At 31.5% G+C, this 23503-nt stretch overlaps 1 protein-coding gene across 1 annotated transcript; it reads left to right on the forward strand.

Annotated features, from left to right (window-relative positions):
- The first annotated feature begins 4 nt into the window (after positions 1–4).
- LOC105322044 (transcription factor CP2) lies at positions 5–18152 on the forward strand. Its single transcript, XM_011420566.4, has 16 exons — positions 5–133; positions 1018–1199; positions 2777–2827; positions 3144–3220; positions 4571–4638; positions 8242–8347; positions 8716–8969; positions 9187–9255; positions 9403–9444; positions 9814–9926; positions 10412–10547; positions 10893–10989; positions 11415–11505; positions 11815–11864; positions 12814–13008; positions 17538–18152. Exons 2-16 carry the CDS (start codon positions 1024–1026, stop codon positions 17582–17584), a joined length of 1572 nt encoding a protein of 523 aa, XP_011418868.2. The 5' UTR covers positions 5–133; positions 1018–1023; the 3' UTR covers positions 17585–18152.
- Positions 18153–23503: the final 5351 nt, after the last annotated feature.

A 23503-nucleotide genomic window follows, 5' to 3' on the forward strand; every position in this document is an offset into this window, starting at 1 on the left:
AACCAACAACAACGTTTTGCTCTACATATTCAATAGTCGTAAACTGGTTAAAGTCTTATTTCTGGCAGCATTGACAAGCTGGTCGGATTTTTTCTGTAAACAACATAAACTATTGTCTATTGAGACTAAAAAGGTTAGATTTTAATCGACACTCATTTAATATTTGATTATTCAATTCTTTTATTTACATTCTATGCAGTTGTTATGCTGAGTTTTCGAGATATTTGCATGATTTAGATAAATGCAAAAGCTTGAGATTCGAGGTAGTGAATTAGCCATTTTGGTCAATGGCTTCAAGAAAAACCTTGAAATTCATTGCATTTAAAATATAACGTCAACACTTCTGAATGATTAATTGTCATTTTGTTTTGTAAGCTCTATGCAACAAAACGATTAGCATCGTCTAATCCCAAGGGCTAAATGTTAAAATTGCAGTTGAACCAGCAATTACAATATGAATAGTTAGGCTAGTGATTAACTGATCATGGTGATGCACAATGACATAACTCAAAATTAAGTAGAAATTTATTTCACACTTAAATGTCTAAAAATGTCAGTTCCTAATGACTTATTCAAAACTATTTTTAAAATCTATTTACATTGAAATAGTAATTTGATTGATATGGGACTTAATTTACTTACTTTGAATAAAATTATGTCTTAATTCTAAGAGTAAATAATTCTAAGAGTAAATAATCGGAAAAATGTTACTCAAACAAATTTCATATGAACAACCACTTTTACATTGCATGAGGTCATTGACCTTTTAACTCATGTCCTGAAAGTAGGTCAAGGCTACCATGCATTTGTTTACATCCGTAAAATGATCATTCTTCTTCAATGTTTTAAAGTTATGTTTAAATAAAGCACTCCGCCAAAAAATGCTAAATTGAAATATTTTTGAAAATTTATATTTATTTACATGAAAGTATGTAATAAAATATATGCAAGTTGGCAATTTTTTTCTCTATAATTAATTTTCCCATTAATTTTTATGGTTTTTTTTTTAAATTGAAGCTACCAATGTCATTTGGGTGGTCTTTGAATGATGTTGTCACCCAGGGAAATAAGCGCTCCAAAATGTCTCATCATGTACCCACCATAACCAGCTGGGACATCAATGATTCTCTAGCTGCAGACTTCGATGGATCTCTCTCTGGGCTGGGTTCTGAACTCGGAACAACAAGCTACAACATGAGGTAAGTATAGGGCATTTTGTTTCAAGCGTTACAGTACATGTATTACTTATTTGTCAGTTTGTTTTGATTTTGAAATTTTGATAGAATTAGTTATGAAATATGGTATGTGTAGAACATCAGCTACTTATTGTTATTTAAAGTGATACAAGCTGAAGTGGTGTTGGTTGTTTAAATCATTTTATTTGATAGATAATTTGGATATTATGCTTTACTGGTCAAAAAATGTGTATGAATTCCTTTGTGCTAGCACAATTAGTGCCAACTTCATTCGATTCAAACCAATATTAAAACTCAAGGTCTCAAAGTGAATATCTTTGACCACCTAGCATGTACTTTTTGTTTCATTGTGCGCATGTATTTTTATCAAATTCTTCAAAATAATTGGAATAGCAGGGTGTTAATTGTAGAAAATAGCAAGTCAAAAACCAATATGTACTGTGGAATCATTTTTATTCATGGGGGTCAATATTCGTGGGTAGCCAATATTTTCTTGGTTCGTTGGGATGTAATTTTGTGTGTAGCAAGTTCTATTTCATAAATAGATTTTAATCATAAGCTTGCACATATATACTTGGGATAAAAATTAGTGGGCAAGAGTTACCCACAAAAGCAACGGACATTGGTCCCCCACGAACAATGATGATGCCACACTATATTGATTAACAATCAAACTTTAATTACAGCATCATATGCAAACAGATAATGTTTGGTATACTCCATTGATATCTAGTATCAATGGAAGTTATGAACATTGTTTGTCAGATTATACATGAAATTTTTAAAGCAAAAGGTTTTCAAGAAAGCAAATGGCTAGCTATTGATGAAAGGGAATGTTAATTATTTAGTTATTTGTTACTCTCTTGTAGCATATCAGTTGCATGTAAAAGATAGACAGATATTCAGATATTAGATTGCCATTCCATTTACATTCTGGACTTACATGTACTGTAGATTCCTTATTTTACATAACCCTGCGATTCAACTGTTTTGCATCGTATTGCAAAGATATCATAAATGCTAATTTTTTATTTTAAGTTCATGTATAAAAAATTAAAGAGAGATTTCAAAAATTTTCAAGACTTGCTTATCACGATTTTACTCAGATATGAATTCCTCGCTTTTAATTAGGAATCTACAGTTTCATATAACTTTTTCTGTGGGATGATTTTTATGGCTAAATTTTGTGGGATTAATGAAAAAATATTATGCAGAAAGATTTGTTTATATTCAAACTCTTTTGGTCATCAACTCAGAACTCAAAAATTTAAAAGCAAACATTTTGTTGTTGTTATTTTGAATCAAGTTGCAAAAATGTGCACCTACAGAAAAGAAGAACTATATAAGTATTTTAGGCTATAGGTCTGTTGAGATTTTTGTGAATATTTATTGTACCTCTGTTCCAAAAACATAAACTATTTTGTCAATAAAAATTTTCAAACAGAAATTAAATGAATTATTCAGAAATACTGAATGTTATGCTGTGTTAAAATGAAAGAATCATTTCATGCTTCTATGAAACATACACAGAATTTAAGTGTTAAATCTATGTAAATTTGCAAGTATATTTTGTCCTTCAGTGAAGCTTTGCTGGCATTACCTGTTTTCAAATCAGAAAATTTGGACAATGGGTAAGATGTGTTCTTAAAGAAAAGGTAAACTATATCATTCATAAAGGTACCTTTTTCTGTAAGTAAAAACAAAAACAGCAAGACATTTACAGTCACATAGTATGCTATTATTATTGTATAATATTATGTAATCTCTAATCAAAGGTACCATCTTACAGAAAAGTTTTTGTTTTCAAGCAGTGCAATGGTTCAATGGTTCAGGAGAAATTAATACAGATAAAAGGGGAAATATATAACTCGGCAATTTTGGTGTTGACCATGGCAGGCTGTCTTGCTTTTCTTCTTGAATACTTTTTATCTTGAAACTTTTTGTTAGCTTTCAGTACATTCTTGGGGCAGCTACCTCTCCTGCAGTCAAGTTAAATGAGGAGACCTTGACATACTTAAATCAAGGTCAGTATTAAATCCAAATGAATAAAGATACATATAAGAAATGCATGTACATGTAAACTATTCTGCACTTTTTAAGGTGGAATAACACACCTGGAAAAAGTAACTCAAATTAACAGTAAATTATTTGATTATAAAAAATATAATGTTAAATAAGCTGTACATATGTCAAATAAGTGAAAAATTTGCAGTTTAGGGATAAAAAGTGAATATCTTAAAATTCAATTCAGTAAGTAACATCAAAAGCCCCTTTGGGATTTGAACTCAGGAAGAAGCCTGACACTTTATCCACTTTGCTATAGAGTTAGTTACATATTGTCATTGATATAATCCTTTTAATAAAACGAAATGTTATTATGATCAGAGGTCAGTCATTTTGTGATGGTGTGTTATTCCACCTTAAATTGAGATGTATACTTTCAGGATATGTATTTCAGTATTGGAAGTAATGAAAGTTCTGAATTTAAGAATTTCTCAAAGATAACAAATTCCAAAAAGAGGAAATGATGATTGTATGTTTAAAAAAGTCCTCAAATCTACAATGTCACAACTTTACATATAACTTGCCATAGAAATATGCAAGCATCCTGAGATACTTATGAAGTGTAGATTTAATATTTTTCAAACTGTTCACCCTCAACCCCCCCCCCCCCCCTCCTTCAGTGTTTGAAGTATGAAAAATAAGTTGGGGATTAAAAAATTGCTTGAGTTTTTAAGCTTTTTAACCTTGTTATTTGCATCTTACAAAATCAACATAGTGTGAATTTATACCTTGTATATGTTAGACCATACAGCTGTTAACTATCTTCAATCCTCAGCAATCTTCAATAAATCTTAGTTATCCGGAATTTTTTATTCATACCATAAATCTGCCTTTTTTATAGACAAATTTTATCAGTTATGTAGTAGTGTAAATATTACACACAGCTATTCAACAAACTGCTTGGCTCTGTGGGTTCCTGGAGACCTACTATATAAAGGTCAAGGGGTTCGAGCTACCAATGCAGCTGTACAAGCGGTTTTTTTCTTATTTGATATCAACTTGTATATATATTTCATTGTATCCATCTGGTCCAAAATTTCAATAACTTCTTAAAATGCATGGATACCATCAAAAATTTCTTTTTTTTTATTTCATTGATAAAGTTTTAAGGATGAATAACATTTTTATGATGAAAAAATACTTTGAGGCTGAGGATCGGAGAACCTTAAATGATATAAATTTTCATATTTTCGTCAAACCAGGAATACAAATATGAAGACAAATATTTATTGCCTTCAACAAATAGCTTTCATAATGAAAAGATGTTTTCTCATTTATAAACAGTTAAAAACTGTTCTTTTTTCCTACAGGACAATCTTATGAGATCAAACTGAAGAAACTGGGCGATCTGTCTGATTTTCAAGGAAAATATCTCAGAGTGAGTACCGTATTTTTTGGGGCATAGGCCGGTAGTTTTTTTCTCCGATGAGCGAGCCCCGGCCTATCCCCGGGATCGGCTAATCGTAGACTCAAAGTTGAAAAAATTAAACAGTAAAATATAAAATCCACTGTTTTTATCCATTGTACTGTTGTAGCAGTTTATTATGAGGGTTGGTTTTTTTTCATCTGTTTGAACTATTGTTTGATAGTTGTCCTGTTGATAAATTTTGTAATGACATCGTGAGTAATAAAATGTACAGTACTGTACGAATTCATATTTGCATTTACATTGATATGAAAATATTCATATATTGTTATTCTACTGTTTCTTTTTCTTTATTAAGATCTTTCAGAGGAAGACCTTACTGTTTTTGTACTGTTTTTCATTCTTCTATATTATAATTAAGTGTCCGTTTCCACCGGAAGACCTTTTTGTTTTCTTAGGTTTATTATTCTTTTTCTTACTGATTTTGTGCACGCGATTTCTCAGAAATGACTCAACCGATTTACGTCAAATTTTCAGATCTAATAGGTTGATTTGAACTTTGTTTGAAATTTTTTTTGTTGATGACGTCACTTCCTGTTTTGGGATATATCCTGGATTTATCGATTTTATGGGGGTATTTTGTCGGAAAAACTCCTCTTTTACCATTCAAGATATGATCTTGAAATGTTCAGGGGTTGTAGACAAAAGACTGAAATATTGTGTAATGGTCTTAAATCAGTTTTATTTTGAAAAGTACCGAAATTTGAGATTTTATCATGAATATCTTTCTTCTTGTAAATATTTTGTTAACATATGTAGAACATGCAAAGTTTATATGTATAAGAACTTTCGACTGACACCAATCAAAAGGGGCTGACCCCTCATAATAGGGACCCAGGAGGGTCTAAAGTCTTTTATCCACGTCTCTTTAATTAGAAATATTTTGTAATGCATTGTAGAAGAAAAAATGTTTACCCACCTTTAAGTTATTTATCTATGCATAATTATAAAAGATTTCTGTTGTTTTATATAATTAGGGATTTTAAGGGGCTAGAATTCCAATATTTTCATCATTAATATCTTAAAAAGGAGATTTATTTTGAAAAGCATTATAGAAGAGAAGATGCTCAGAATAATGTTCGTAATAATATTTAACTACCAAAGTTTTGTTAAATGGCCCCTATAAGGAGATGAAGGGTCGGCCCCTAAAACAATCTTGCCCACATCTCAAGAACGGTAACAAGCTTCAAACACTTAATAAACAAAATGTGTTTAGATTAAAAAGACGTTTCATTTGATACCATAAAAGGGGCTGGCCCCTTTAAGTAGGGGCCAAAATCTTCATAAAGTCTGTTACAAATAACTTAAAAATGATCAAGATTTTTTTATGCATTATAGAAGCAAAGTTGTTGATTGTAACAATATCTGTTTGAAAAACTCATTGCCACACCCATTTATTACGAAATAAGGAATTTTTATACATTATCTGAAAGTGGGGGGGGGGGGTATTTCTGTAATTGTATCAATTTTTGATGGTATCATTTAAAACAGAAATTGCACGGAAGACCTACTCGTTACTCGTAAAGAGATCTATCTAGTTACCAGGTATTTTTTTCCCTGTAATTTTTTAGCATTATTTCTCTAAAACTATTCAACCGATTTGCAAGAAATTTTCAGAACTAAAAGAGCATTATCGGCACTACATATTATTAAATTTTCAAATGATGACGTCACTTTCGGTTTCAGATATTACCATTTTGTAAATTTTTAAGGGACATTTTGTCCACGCATCTACTCCGAAACTAATCAAGATAGAAGCTTGAAATTTTCTGGGATTGTAGATAAGTGTTTGTACATGTACTCCCACGCAGCACTGTTAAGGCTTACTATGAAAACATTAACGGATTTAAACATTCATAAAATGATGCATATATTATTACAAAATATTTATGTCAAGTTATTTTATCATGATATAAATGTGATATTAAATGAAACAGTATACTAAATGCTACTTTGTATGAAACGTATTGTGTTCCCCTGAATTAAAAATCACATGACGTGTTGATAATTCTCCCGAATTGAGGTCATAAACAAATTCTAATATTACAGGGCATACCCTTATTTGAAACAAAAATTTAAATAATAATTAAATTCTATTTTCTGGTAGATTCTGAAAAATACTGCCTCTTTATATAGAGTTCATTTTACATTAGAATTTATATCAAAGAAATGAGCTCCGGTTGGAATTTATATGATCTTTGCTTAATATTTTACATGTTTATTAAATCTTTCTATAGATTTCATTGAAAAAGCAGCACTATGTAATAAATAAAACATTCCCTTAATTTATATCCAAAAGATCATAATGATCTGTTTAGTGTTCAGTGTATGCCCTTGTAAAAATTATCAATGATAGAAGCAAAAATGTTCATTCATGTACAGCTGTCTATACAGTACCATACCTAAGTTATATGTTATGTAATTAGGGTTTTCAAGAGGCCAGCAGTCCAAATCTTTCATCATTATTATCTAGAAAAGGAGAAATATTTTGAAAAGCATTATAGAACAAAAAATGCTTAGAATAACGTTCTCAACAATATGCTATCCAAAAAAAAAAATAACTCGTACCTGAACTAATTCAATAATTGTTAAACTTCTTCTTAAACACATTTGGATTTGTATTTGCTAAGTCATTATTGAAATCGATGAAGTGTTTGTTAATTTGTACTTTATAGTATCATTTGGATTTTGTTAACTCGTACCAAGAATAATTTGATTTTTTTTCTTTTTGTTTTAGTTACTTATGTTTATTGGTTTAAAAACTCTGCTTCATATAGGAACTTCTAGCTTTACTTTCGACATTAACAGAAGACCAACTCGTTGATATGCAACGAGCTTTGCTCTAGTTTTATTCATGTTTTTACGTATATAAAAACTGCAGACAGCATTTTTCAAATAGAAAATGATTACTCCATCAAATGTCCTATTGTTATTTTTCAACATATGCCTCTAGATACTGGGTACCTGTTAGATCAGATAAGAGTCCAAACTGTCATGATATCAGTTTCACCTTGTGAATTTCCTAGCTGCAAGTCTGTAGCTCCTAGTCAGAAAAAATTCAGATGAATGACATGGGCGGTACATTGCCTCTTATAGAAAAAAGCTGCAATTTACAGCACACAAAAAATTGTGCTACTTTTGCTACTGATTGATCACATTTCCACACAAATTATGTAGAAAAGAAAAGTACCATTAAATTTTTACGGTAGTATACAAGTGACTGATATTGTCTCTTCACTTGCCTCAGACTTTCTCCCAAGCACACTATCTGACTTTGGAAAATGATGTACACTAAATTCATGTTGACTTAAAGACTGGCCATTTTCACATCTTAACAAACTGCACCACTTAACTTTTCTGGGTTGGTGATAGTGTTTAAAATAATATCAGAAGCAAGTTAACTGATGTTGTTTTGTAAAATGTCTAAAGAATTTTTTAGAATCAAACATTTGTACAAAATGTGTGAAAAAATGAGATTTATCGAAGAAATATAAGAGGAAATGACGCTACTTATGAAAGCATGATGGGTAAGCAAATCCTGAATATGTGTTTCAGAGCATTGTCAAGATTTGTTTCCATGAACGGCGGCTTCAGTACATGGAAAGGGAGCAGATTGACAGCTGGCGCAATACTAGACCAGGGGAGAGAATCTTGGATATTGGTAAAAATCAGCTATATTTGATGTTTATTAAAAATGGAAGATGAAAACATCCTCTTTAATTATGACATGAATATGCTTTGTTTAGGAAAGTGACTTTTCTGCAGAAACATGGATACCTGCAAATTTGAGAGTCAAAACTTTAATTCTTGAGATCAGTGGAGACATTTAACTAGTTGATTTTCACCTATTTCTTTCTTTGCTTATCATATCCTTGTTCATTAATCAAGTTAGTTGATGAATGTTGATTCATTAAAAAAAAAAAAATCATTGTAAGGTGAATTCTCAAATTTTAATCTGAATTGGTAATACTGGGATATAAATGTTGTAAATTTTGAATGATCTGGATGTTTTTTCATTCTTTCCTCTAGATGTTCCATTGTCGTATGGATTAGTTGATGTCAACATTGACAGAGATTGTTTGAACGGAACAGAGTTTATTTGGGATCCGACGAAGGAGACGGGTGTATACGTCAGGGTTAACTGTATCAGTACCGAGTTCACAGCCAAGAAACACGGTGGAGAGAAGGGAGTGCCGTTCCGTTTACAGGTGGAGTCGTACACGTACGAGGATAGGGATAACAAGCTGATTCACTGTGGCTCATGTCAGATTAAAGTCTTTAAAGTACGTAAACAAAAAGGAAGCAAAAATTGTGTCTGGTGTGCCTTTGAGTTTAAGCTATTTAATTGTGTTGTGTAAAGTTCTTCAAACATTTACTTGTTTTGCCCTTGAGTTTTTGGTTTTTTGTTGTGCTTTCAAAGGCTGTCTTGATTTGCTCTTGAGTTTCAAGTTTTTTGTTTTATTGTGCAAAATTCTTCAAACCTTTTTATGTTGTTTTCAGCCGAAAGGAGCTGATAGAAAGCATAAAACAGACAGGGAGAAAATGGACAAGAGAACAGAGGCTGAAAAAGTAAATTGCTTCGTAACAAAACCAAAACTGATTGATATTATCAAATGATATGTAAATATCATAGGGTCAGATTTTTTTTATAGTCTGGATCAATAAATGTAAAATGTGTCATTCAAATGCATTTTTCAATACTTTCTCTTTTATTAGGAAAAATACCAGCCATCATATGAATGTACAGTTTTGACAGAGGTGATCTTGACTTCTCTATTTTTCTGTGTGGTTAAAAATTTTGAATACTGTATCTGTTGTTTCATATATATTCTTTGGCATCAGTTTTTTGTGGATTCAGAACAAAATATACAGTTTTGAGTATTGAATTCATAAATTGGTTATGCATGTTAAAAGGGTTTCTTATTTTGATTTACTTTAAATTTTTTGATTTATTGGACTGCTTCAACATTGAAATCCACACAAATTGGTGTCCAACAAATAAAAATGAAATATTTTCACCACTCCTATTTCATTAATATACATGTATATTTAAATCCATTTCATCACTCAATTATTTTTTTTTGTTTCATTGTTAAGTATGAACACTTTTTTCATGTGTTTTGATAGGTTCCCTTGGATCAAGTTGCTAACATTGCCACACCTAGTGTTAGTGTTAGTGTTAAATCTCCAAACAACTCTTTTGCCAATCTTACACAGAGCTTCAGTGACATGCATGCTGGGTAATTTCATATATATTTTCAGAAGTACTGTACACCAACTTAAACTGAGGTCTGGAAAGTAGTTGTTATTTTTGATATTAACCACTTGGTTGCTAAAACTCACTGCTACAGCATTTAAATATAAATGCATAAAAATTCAATTTAAATGCACAAAAAATACATATTGATGTAAAGAAGCCTTCATTATGGATCATAATCTACTGAGAAATCTGCGATTTCAAATGAAGTAGTCAATAAAGTTGTTTTACAGTATTCTTCTTTAGGTTGTTGATTTATACTGGATGCACTTTGATTTCAGAAGTTAATCTCTCTCATTGTTAAATGATGAGATAATTACTTTATGCATTGAAATTATCTCTCCCTTGTGTAGTAATTCCACATATTTCATTTAACTGAGCTAAATGCCATTACTCAGGCAGTGTAGTGTGTCTCATGGGACCCTTTGTTACAGATCCCTAACATTTCATTGATTTTTTAATTAACAGATCCCCCATCCAGAAGAAACCTCAAGCAGATGAAGATGACGACTCTTCAAGCTGTAATGGCGGGTCAGGTTCTAGCAAGAAACTCAAGTCCTCCTCATCAAGTGATGACTTGAACACTGCAGTCAGTTTGAAAGGGGTTTGTTTTCCGGAATTCGAGTGAATTCTTCTTTAACAACAAGATTTTACTTGCCTACAACTTTTCTAATTAATCATTTGTAAATTTTATTTTTCTATTCAATATGTTAACATGAGTTCATGAGATATTGAAAACTTGAGCAAATTTTGTTTAACAAGATCTTACTATCATTCAACTTTTCTCTGAAACCATTTGTACTTCTTGTTTCTTTTCATTGAGTCAAGTTAAACATGAATGTGTGAGATAAGGTTAATTTCCATATATAACGAAATTAATAGCCAAAGAAATGCAGCCATGTTAATTGCCGGTTTCTGATGAGTCTTTTTTTACTGTTCTTTGACACAGAAAGCTTTGACTTGTGATGCCTGTGCCCAAGAGGTAACAGCCTGGTTACAAGCGAACAGATTTAGCAGCTACAAACAAATATTCCAAAACTTTTCAGGTATATGACAATTTTAATGTTTACTGTCAAACAGGAAACAATATGCTTTCACTCTTCACAAAATCTACTTTGCACAGAGCACAATATCTTACTGTGCAGAACCTTGATGTTTCAGCACAGCATTTACTTTATTTCAAGCTAAACATCCTACTGTAATGTCAATAATTAGTTGGATTTGTATTGGATAATAGAACAATATTATAAATTAGTAACAAGAATGAGTCATAAATTGAGTAATTGTGGTAAAGTAACAACAGGGAACAGACTGACAATTATTATGTGTGTTGAGTCCTAGGTATGACTAATTGGAATAAAATATCAACTGAGACCTGACCGAAAACAGTTGTGTGTGTTGAGTCCTAAATGTGACTTTTTGAAGTAAAGTATCAACAGAGACCTGACTAACAGATATTGTGTGTTTGTAGGTGCAGATTTGCTCCGTCTCACTCGGGATGATCTCATCCAGATCTGCGGATTAGCAGATGGAATACGTCTGAACAATGCTCTACAGTCCAAGTAAGCAGGAGCTATTGATTTGTCTTTTGATTTTGCAAAACTGAAGGAGAGAGCTTTGACAGTAAAAGACAATTAGTAATCAAAAAGAAGAGCTGTAAATTATATTTTTTTGATATGTATGGTATGAATATTTTGTGAATTTTTGTTCAATAGTTAGTCAACTTCTTATTTTTTGTTTACATCTATGATATGTATTCAGATATATTATCTCGTTTTCTGTTCAAATGGGTTAGATTTAAGTCATGTCTATCAATTTGGAGGAGAAATGCAGAGGATGTGAATATTATTACTTTTATTTTTGATTAACAGAGCAATTAGACCAAGATTGATAATTTACGTGTGTCAGGAAAGTGATTCAGGTAGGTACTGGATATTGAAATTTGCAACCACAATCAAGTTCTGTCTTTGAATAAAAAAAAATGTTTGTTTCTCATGCTCTTTTGTATTGATGAATGTGACAGATTAACTAAATTTTTTGATTAAAAAAAAGATAGATAATTGAGTCATTTAAATCTTGTAATAAAAAAGGGACTATTTTAAAGCCTTTATACATTATATTTTGAAATTCTCAGACTGAGAAACTGAAATTTTAAAATATTTTATTTATGTTTCAGATATTTTTTGCTTGTAAAGTGTGTTGAAAGCTACGGCTGTTATAACACTAATACACACAGGGTACCTACCGGTACTCAAAGGTTAAAATGATGATCGAGTTTTATTATGACGTCACAAATGTTGAGCACTGTAAACTGCAACTTCATAAGCAAGAATCAAAGTTCACACTTGTGGCTGTTACAATGGCTCTTCCATTAATATGAACTTACCCTTAAGATAAGATAGAAATTTTAAGGTATAAATCATATTTGCAGACAAGGCAAGAAGTTTAAAAGCATTAAATCCTGATTTTTTTAAAGATACAGTCTCATAACTGCAGCGGTGTGTGCATACAAATTGAGTAATGCACGTTATGAAATTTGCACACACTTCTGCAGTTATGAGACTGTATCTTTCAAAAAATTATGGTTCAATCCTATATTGCCTAAAACTTTTAAGGGCTTATATCAGCTTTCATTTATAAAATCAAGTTTAGAAAAAGGATACTGTATAGCTCTAGAAAATATGGATGAGTTGGCATTGTTGGACCAACTTATGTTAAAGATGAAGTATGTTCACATATTAAGTTTCTACCCCTTCCTATACATTGAACACCTGACAAGTCTCTTACACCTGTTCTGATTGTCTCAGCTTACCCCTCCCTATACCTTGAACACCTGACAAATCTGTTAACACCTGTTCTGATTGTTTCAGTCTACCATGCCCTTTACCTTGAACACCTAACCAGCCAGGAGCTGCTAGAGAAGCTGGCCAAGCTGTACAATGTGAGCGGTGAGCAGATCGGCGAGCTGTACTGTCAGGGTCCCTCAGGAATATACGTCCTCCTCAACGACGAGGTTCTACAGAACATGTCAGAACAATCCAGATTCTGTGTGGAGGCAATGAAATGTAAGAGCAGACTTAGTGTAGAATGAAGATTCTATTAAGGATGGGTGTATATCTCTTAAAATTAGCATGGATATGAAATATTGGGGCAGTAGCAAGGGGCAACATAGCACTGTAGGTGATAGATTTTTTAGGTTTCTCTTTAATTTTTTCTTGAACTTTGAATACAAGAGAAGAATAAACCTCAAGATTTTACTGTAGGCTGTAGATTATTGAGGCTTTATATAAATATCGGACTTTTTCATGGAATAAAAGAGTCGAACCTCAAGATTTCAGCCTACTTTTAATATGGGCTGTAGATTATTAAGTCTTTGAGTATGCTGATAACATATTAATCATGTACATGTATTTGGCATGAACAAGATTTAGTGAAAATTGTTTTCAGAAAAATTGGCGTAGATTTGAATGAGTGTATGAATGCACCTTTTCTTATACATACATGTATAAACATGGTAATTAGGTAGCTTATACATATATCAGGGTTCGAGCTGAATGGCGAATTTTTTTTCAAAAGTGGCGAAAAGAAATACAAAAGTGGCAAAAATTAATTTTTGGTGACTCTTTAAGTTTAATCTGTTTCCTTTTCCCACCTGTTTGTTTACTCGGTCAGTCTGTGTTAATGATACAAGTTCAAGTTCAAGTTCTTTATTAACTTTAAGCTATACAGCTCATCAGTACAATAAATATAAACAATATACACGTACAGGTAGGTTAACAGGAGAATGTGGCAGAAGTGTACATATGATATCAACATCTAATTTGCATTAAGTAAATCTTTTCTTAATTTCAAACCAAAGTGAATAAATTTACCCAGATTACATAGTTCCTTTACATTTTCAACATTAAAAAGTTGCAGAAGTTTACACATTGAAGGTTTTTTCCAGTAATAAGGCTTAATGTATTTTTTGCGATAGCCTTCGTATATGGGACATTTTAAAATAAAATGAAATTCATCTTCAATAGAATTTGAACATAAAAAACAATTTCTATTGTGTCTTTCAATATTATAAAATCGACCTGTTTCTATCGACAATTGATGTGAAGACAACCTGAATCTGGAAATACACTTTTGATATTTGTTTGGAATAGGCTTCCTTAAATAAAATTGTAAATTATGGGTTGCAATTAGGTATTTGAAAAAAGAGCATTTACTAGAAATATCTAGTTGAGAAAAAATATACTGTGTAGCTTGGTCAAAAATACGTTGCTTAACAACAATGAGATCTGCAGCTGTTATTTTTTGTTTTTCCCACAATTCAAACATACCCAGATTGCATAAAAAATCTTTAACATGATACAACCAGTTTTTTGCATTATGTTTTTCGACACAGTCATATAGTGTATAATAGCAATGTTGAATAATACAATTATTATGGTACAGTATTTTTTTCCAGAACTTAACTATGCTGAACATTCTTTGGTACATCAGAGGACAGCGTCCTAATTCAGAATAAACTGCTACATTACAAGTTGACCTTTTAACTCCCAAGATATGTTTACAAAAATCAAGATGAAGTTTCTCAATATTAGGTGCTTTGAGTGAACCCCATACCTCAGAAGCATAGTTAATGACACTGCCAACAAAGCAATCAAACAATGATAGCAAAGTATTATGGTTAAAAAACATGTTTCTAATATTTTTTTTCAATACAAATAATGCCTTCCTGCCTTGCTCAGCAAGTTGTTTCTCAGCTTTAGAAAATTTATTATTGTAGTAAAAAATAATGCCAAGATAAGCAAACTGATCTACAATGTCAAGTGGTTTACCATAAATATACCATTTTTCGTTTTCTTTTACCCTTCCACCTTTTCTAAAAACAACAATCTTTGACTTATCAACATTAATGTGTAATTTCCATGTGCTACAATAATATGTTAATTCATCCAAAAGTGATTGAAGACCAGCAATTGTTTCTGAAAAAATCACCATGTCATCAGCATACATAAGAAGGAAAAGATTCAGTGATGAAATTTCAAATGGTACACATTCAGAATTTAAAAAATTGATTTCAAAATCATTTACTTACAGATTAAATAAAATGGGTAAAAGTACTTCACCTTGCATTAAACCAAGATTGCTGTTAAAGAAATCACTCAAGTGTCCATCAGAAGTCACACATGCTTTAACATTTTTATACAACCCTTTTATAACACGTAGAAGTTTTCCTTGGATACCAATTTTTGACAATTTCATCCAAAGTTTAGACCTATCAACAGAGTCAAATGCTTTTTTGAAATCAATAAAGGCACAGTAAAGTTTTTTATTATTACTAGCCAACGATGAAGTAATTAAAGTATGTAGAGCAAAGATTGCATCACTTGTACCACATTTAGATTTAAAACCAAATTGTGCATCAGTAATGACATCATTTTCATCTGACCATGTTATAAGTCTGTTGTTCAATACGGAAGTAAAAAGTTTACACATGTTGCTAACAAGGCTGATTTCTCTATAATTATTAGGATCAGATTTATCTCCCTTTTTAAAAATAGGCACAATAATAGAAGAAGACCATGATTCAGGAAAGAAACCTGTTTGAAGTATACAATTAAAAAGTCTATGTAGGATAGGCAACAAATATTCTTCAAATTCAATGAAATATTCATTAAGTAAACAGTCGTCACCATGTGATTTACCTTTTTTTAATTTCTTAATAACTACTTTAATTTCTTCAACATCAATATCCTTATCTAGTTCTTCAAAAATACAATCTTCAGCATCATTGGAGATATCATTATCAATAGTAACATTGCTTTGTGAAGTTAATTTAAAATGGTCAAAAAACTCACTTAGTTGCACATTAGATTTAAAATTAGATTTTCGTTTGAATTTTGCAAAAAATTGCTTAGGATTATTTTTCTTAAGAATTTCTAGTCTTTGACCTTCATGCAATAAATACTGTCTTTTGCATTTAGCTTCACAAAGCTTATATGTGCGCTTTTTGCATATCAATACTTGATGATTAACAACCCTTTTACAAGAATTGAATTTACGTAATGCAACAATATACTCTTTATACAGTGATTTTAATTTACAATCGAACCATGTATTCAATCACCACGTGCAACAGGAAATCTCGTATTGCTTCAGTGCACACAGCTCTGACCATAGATTAGCCTCAGGTTATTTATGGCTTCAGACTATCAATTGTTATGTATCACTTGGAAGGGTGCTCTCACTGCAGTGGTCAATTGTTAAACAGTAAGTGTCTTACTGGAAGTTAATCATTTTCACATTAAAGGTGTGAGATTGTAATCTGAGAATGGGCCTAATTAATTAAACTGTTGAACTTGCTAAACTTCTTTAGTTATGAACAGAATAAAATATATATAACAAGTTTAAAATTTTAAGCCAAAAATCGTAAAAAATATTTGTTCCCAAGTTTAGAAGTTGTGAAATACTTTATGCAATGCAGCTGATTGCCATAGAAATAATCAGAGTACTGCAAGTGATGACAGTTTTCTTATTTCTGTTAAGGACCTTGGAACACAATTCACTTAACTTACAGACAGCGACATATTTGCCTCCCAAAAATATTTATTTATTCTTAAAGTCACATCAAAGTGGGATAAATATGGGCAGTTCTTGAAAGGATTTTATTTATTGTAATATACGCATTGATAAAAAAAACCCACTTTTTATTGAAGCTATGTAGTAAGAGATTGTATGCAACTTATTGAAATAAAACCGAGCAGAATATTTTATTTTTACATCTGGATTGTCAAAATGAGGGATTGTAAACTTGTAGCTTGTTAATTCTAAATTAGTCTTGAACAGAAGAAATAATGTCTTTGTGGCTTTCACTCCATCTTCTTATCTAGTATGTGTATGAATCCATAAAAGTGTTTTGGTTTTTATTTTAAGTTAGTATCTTAACTTTTCAAAAGCTTTGATACCATACGTTTTGGAAATCATTTTGTGATGCAAATGGAGACATGTCAATGAGGAGAGTGCATATATACATACCCAAAAATTAGTCAATACATGCATATTTAAAAAGTTCAAAATATTAATAACTAAAACATATAGGCCTACATAAACATGTAGATGTATATGTGATATGATAGAAATAATTGTAAAACATAAGTCGTTCTTCGTGCCGCGCTAAAGTGGCGAAAAGAGGATTTTTGGTCCAGTGGGAGCCCTGACATATATACATATTAAGTAGCTGATACCCTGTACTGCTGAACATATATACGTGGTTAGAAGCAATGTACTTTATTCAGCGGAAAATGCTCTCTACCAAAAAGTGCTAAAAAGAAAAGAATATACAGCCAAATGTAATATGCCTACAGTGTGTTTTTGATCTGGAGTTATGTCTATGTCTGAGATATTGCAAGGTGTTTCATTTTTATAGTAGAGAAGTACTGAGAAGCAAAACTTATATCAATTGATATTTTGCATGGCATGCTATTGGGGTAATGTTATAATAATTACAACTTGCTTTGAATTTTGTTTGTAAATAAAACAGGAGAAACGATTTTATGAATGGGATGAACCCGAACTACATGTGACCTACTTTTGCTTTCAGCGGAAACATCTGACCAATACAAAGTGTTACTGAAGTCTATATCCTGACCTCGCCACAACTAGACGATGATCTCACAGCATTGCTGGGACAATATAGAAGCAGGAAATCATCTTCTGAAATTAAGCGGGTTTCATGTTCTTGTATATATATACACACCGCCACCTTGCAGATATCCTCTTTTTAACACAGCTCACATTGGTTGCCCAAAGTCTGGATTGTTTTCCTAGAACGTTTGATAGGGTTGCTGATTGTTGTGGTTTATTGTACTGTAGAAACCCAGCAACCCCTCTTTCTTTGTGTGAAACAATAGACATACCGTAATTGGTTTCTTATCACCAAGACATCAGTTTTTATTTATGGTTTGAACATCTTTTGATCACAAAGCACACTGCCAAACATTTTTATTAAAACTCTTTCAAAAAAAGGGAGAACATTTTTTCGACTTTTCCAAAATTTGTTTGACAAAAATATGCTCCTGTTTACGCCTCCAAATTATCACTAAATTGTTCAATATTTCTGATAGTTAAAGGTAGTGTCTATTTTTAGCATAGACTTTATAATCTTGTTTAGATGTTAAATAACATAGGTCCCTGTTTCATGTAATATTTTACCTCATGTATAAAGCAGGGGCTTGTTTCATTTGGACCATTTTAGATAAAGATATATGTACATGTATTCAAAATCACACAAAAGCCCCATCGTTAACAATATGACTTTTTCCATGTTGTCATTCATATATCCTTTTTATAAATTTCCATACAGATTGAATATTTATTGGATGTAGTGTGTTTCAGTAAATATTCAGTTTCAATGTGGTTTTTTTACATGTATTAGGAAAAATATATAAACTAAGGTTAAAATTGAGTCATCGTGACTTCATGTACATGCCAGTTGCAAAAAAAAATGAAATTCAAACTGCTTTATTTTAAATTGATTTTTTTTTTGTTTCAAATCAAAAAGGTTTGTTTTAAAACAAATACAAAAACATTAATACATGCTTCTTGGATCAATTTATTGTAGCATTTTATTCTTTTGTGACTTGTGATGCAATGAATATGAAATTTTAATATTTGATATCAATCAAATTGTATGTTATACTGTTAGCCAACATTTATTCAAGTAAGAGAAATTTTTGTGAGGTTTGCAGGAGCATAGTTGTTGTGAATTTTCTCACAGCAAACCAGCCCTCAAATATCTCTGGAATTTTATTTTCGAGTATGCCACATCTTGAACGCAAAAATAAGTCGCAACGTAATCTGTAAAATAAAGTTGTCACAAATAAAAGTTGGTTTACAGCACTTTGATGTGAAGTTTAAATTGGGGTTTTATTCTTCAATCATGTTTTTGTATATGTATTTGTAAATATTAGTATTGTCTTGTGGTAGCTGCTTTTATTTGATTATTTTTTTTAATTTTTAAAAATCCAAAGGTTACACCTGAAATTGAATATTAAATTGCATTGAAAACTGTAACAAAGAACTATGGATAGATTATTTTTGGCTTACATATATATGTAAGTGACACTTCTAAAAATATATACCGGTAATTGTAAACAGATGTGAAAGAGTTTAATTATGAAATGTTATATTGCTCTCTTGCATGAAATCTCGCAAGGACATTTTTTGACATCATAAAATAGGAATACATAGGATATATTAATGTTTTTGTGTTCATAATATACACGTAGAACTTGTTTAGAAAGTTTTACAACTTCATATTCATCATCACATTTAAAGTGTCAGAAATTATATTATAAATAATAGTTTGTTTTTTTTGATTGATAAATACATATATATATATATATGTGTAGATTTTGTCATCCCCAATCTTCTTTCCTTGATTTGTTTGGAATTTCTATGTACATGTATGCATCCATTTCAGGGTATATGGACTTTGGCAAGAAGTGATTGATTGTTTTGTTTAGAAATAAGTAAAAAAAAAAAGAAAGGGATAAGTATAAAAAGCCATTATAAAAATATTTTAAAATTTTGGAATTTTTTTTCAGTATTAGAAAACATCTTTATTATGATAAAGGTCAATGACAGAACTTTGTATAGGATACTAAGCTTACATTAACAAAGGTACCTCACTACACTTAGACTTACACTTTTCAAGACACTATGTCTTAAGATGGCAATTAAGATGTTTCATTGAATTCTTTATATCAGTCAATTTGGTTGAAAATTGTCATCGCTCAGTGGTTAAAGTATCAGGCTTGTGACTTGCAGATCATGAATTTGAATCCGCTTGGGGCTTTTGTTCCTATATACTGAATTAATTTTTGAAAAGATAATTTTTCCACCTATTTGACTTCTTTGCTTCTTATCCATCATGCTATCTATCACAATGAAGTAAGCAATTTTCTGCTGATTTGAGAAATTATTTCAAGGTGTAGTGATCCACCTTAATATTAGTCTTTTTTTTATATTGATTGCCCCACAAACAAAACATGACTGCTTAGATCATAATATCTGTTCTATTTTTTGAATTGATTTTACATTTAAAAGTTGTAGAACAAGTTGTTTTTCTTTGAAATGGATTAAAGGTTTAGTTGGATGGGTGTGCATAATAACAATTTTTGTAACTGTTAAAAATTATCACATGAATCAATTTTTGTTGTTCGAACTCAGAATATGTACATATTTACAGACGTCCATTCTTATTTGAAACAGCACGTCTATCAACACCCTATATTTGTCTGTCTGGGTTTCTACAATTACCAAAATCTGTTATACAGATATATTTTTTACTTATTTTACATTTCCTTTTTCCAATTTTCTGTGTGAAATGTGTACTTTCATACCGTTAGATTCCCCACTGATTACAAGCACCTGATAAACGAACCAAACCAAAACAATTCTTTTCTTCTCAAAACTTGGGGAAAAGCTGGAGAGTTATCAACACAGGGGATAAAATGATGTAGTCGAGTTGATAAAGATAAGACACAGCTATAGACCTCAGTTAGCCTACTCGGGCATTTTGCTAAAAATTAAAAATCTGAAACAATTGTAGATATATTTTTCATGAAGTTCCAGTTCCTTGATATTTTTTTTCATTTTCAAGAGACAAGTTGCAAGCCTAGTGCTTCTTGAAAATTTAAAAAAAATGTTAGAATGAGAGTTATCTGAAGGAAAAATCTGCTTATTAACAATCGCTGATACTAGAGCTTGCATAACTTTTACTTTATCATTATGGTTTGATAATTTAAAGTAATTTTTTTTGGATTCAAGTTGGCCAAGTCATGAAATATTTTGTTGCTTGATATGCGCGACTGAATTGGGTTGGTTTGTTGTTTTTCTAAGTGATTCCTATCCAGTAGACAATAGAAGACACTTCAATTAACTAATTGTACTTAATATCATTGATGGGATGACAGTTATTATTTTTTGTTTATGAAATTAACACCTTTTTTGAGCAATGCTTGTAATAACCACCTCTGAAAACTATAGCATTATGTCTGTGTTTTTATTAAATCAATGTACATCGGTTTTGATGACAAGCGTATTCAGAAGCCTTTCTCCACATCATCCATTCGGCTGGGTCTATTTTGTTTTTCTGTTGTGAAGAAGCTAGTAAACCTTAAAGAGGAAAGCAATAGTAACAATTTCTTTTATATTGTTGATGTCACATCTGTTAAGATTTTGATGTAAAATACAAGTATGAAACAAAAAACAAAATTGTTTTTATCGTTTTTTCAAACCAAAGGAAAATGATTCAGTAAGTTGGTGATTTATATAGTGCAACTTTAATATGGAGTTAACGCCCTTAGTATCAATGAGAGAGAGAGAGAGAGAGAGAGAGAGAGAGAGAGAGAGAGAGAGAGAGAGAGAGGAGAGAGCAGCTATAGAATTAATTACAAGCAATACCTCTGAAGAAAATTTAAAGCAGGGTGTGTAACGTACAGTGTACATGTATTCCTTAACATGTCACCGTACACTAGTAAACAGTATTATTTTAGAATTCATTAACACGCTTTAATGTATAGCTCACCTGAGCTGAAAGCTTATATGGCGTCCGTCTGTCTGTCCGTTTGTAAACTTTTTAATTATTCGACTGCTCTAGAACCACTGGACCAATTTCAAACAATATTGGCTCAAAGCATGATTAGGTGAAGGGAATTTAAGTTAGTTAAAATAAAGGATCACGCCCTCTTTTGAATGGATATAATGAAGATTTATTGAAAATATGTTGTTTTTCTTCAAAAATCTTCTAAAATACCAATTGGCCAGAAAAGCTGTAACTTGTGTGGAAGCATCCCCAGATAGAGCAGATTCAAGTTGTCATGATCCGCGGGGTTAGAGTGGGGCCAGAATATATATAGGGGGTTGAATTTTTTCATAGTAATATATAGAGAAAAATCTTTAAAAATCGTCCTCTCGAAAAGCTTTAGAACCATTTTAACAAGAGCTTGGACTTTGGGTAGTTTTGTCAAATAGCAATGTGACGTAGGCCTGTCTATTTCATTGCTTGCCACTCAGCCATTGCTCTTTGAAATCAACAAGATTTGTCTGGCTTCTGAACTAAAACTACACACTCGGTGTATATTTCACTTGAAATCAGCGTCATTTTCAACTTGTTTTGACAAGAAATAGATAGTTACGTCCTACTGAAAGTTCAAGGCCTTGTTAAAATGGTTCTGACTTGTGTGTAAGCATCCTCAAATATTGTAAATTAAAGTTTGTTCAAATCATGGTCCCCGGGGGTAGGGTGGGACTACAATGCAGGGTGTCAATTTTACATAGGAGAAAAAATAAAGTTATTCTGAAAAAAAAACTAAACTGTAATAATATATCGTATTACTTACATGTATATGCAAGTTTCTTGACATATTGTTTATTCTCAAATGTTAAAGGTCTTGCGCAAGGAAAAAGCCAATCAAACCGAACTTAGTGTAGTTCAATATATATAGAGACAATTTCTTTTCTTTCTTTTTTTTATGGCACACAGTATTGATTTTGGACTCATTTGCTAGGAAAATTATTACTGTAGTGGAATTGTCACACTCAATTGAATTGAACTATTATTTAGATACGCATGATACAACTTCCTGAATGGTGTTGAGTTTGTTTGTCAACATGTAAAACCCATGTGTATATTGGGGTAGGTATTTTTACTATCAATTATCTCTCTTAGAAGCCGCATATTTGCGTTATTTTTTTTTATCTCAAATTTTTCTTGAAGCAATTAATAAATAATAAGCTGAGAGCACAGTGAATCAATTTGATTATTTGATTAAAGCTATATAGTAACATATTGTGAAATTAATTCCTTGTGTAAGACCTTAAAGTGTGGCCACCTGGACAACTTTTGGGTTAAAAGTCTGTAAGTTTTTATATATTCTTGAGAACTGCGATGCTTAATATGTAATATAGATATGAAATTATTCTGTTACAAAAGGGACTCAGTGCGAAACATAAGAATGTCTGGAGAAAAAAATAATTTTATACAGAAACAATTCTACTACATTGCCCAGATATTTTGTATATTGTTTCTATGACTCCATAAAGCTGATTTTATTAAAGCTATTGTTTCCAAGTTAAGTAATGTGGCCCATGAGCCTCTTGTTTGTAATTTTATGAAAAGTTTTAGCAATGATCCAAATGTATTTACATTTTCCCCACGAGGAGAAATCAAGCCGATTTTGATATTTAATTTGTGTCGTACATAGCTGTTGATATGACTTATCTCCTGTAAAAACCTGTCCATTAAATTAACTCCGATATACATCTGCCACGCCGGTCTATCATTCAAATCTACTCCCATTGACGGATGTGAATTGCGATATTTTATTGCCAAATAAAAAAAAAATGAAATAAAAAATAAACCCCTTTAATGCCCACTGCCTGCGCTATCGCAGAGTCCCAGCGCCGGTGTTCCGCGGGGGCTCGAGGTTCCCCTATATACATTATACCGATCCACTGATCAAACACACTTTAACTTCATTTCAGAAAAAGGACCCATACACT

The sequence above is a fragment of the Magallana gigas genome, chromosome 5 (assembly GCF_963853765.1).
Source record: "Magallana gigas chromosome 5, xbMagGiga1.1, whole genome shotgun sequence".
In the NCBI taxonomy this organism is placed as follows: domain Eukaryota; kingdom Metazoa; phylum Mollusca; class Bivalvia; order Ostreida; family Ostreidae; genus Magallana; species Magallana gigas.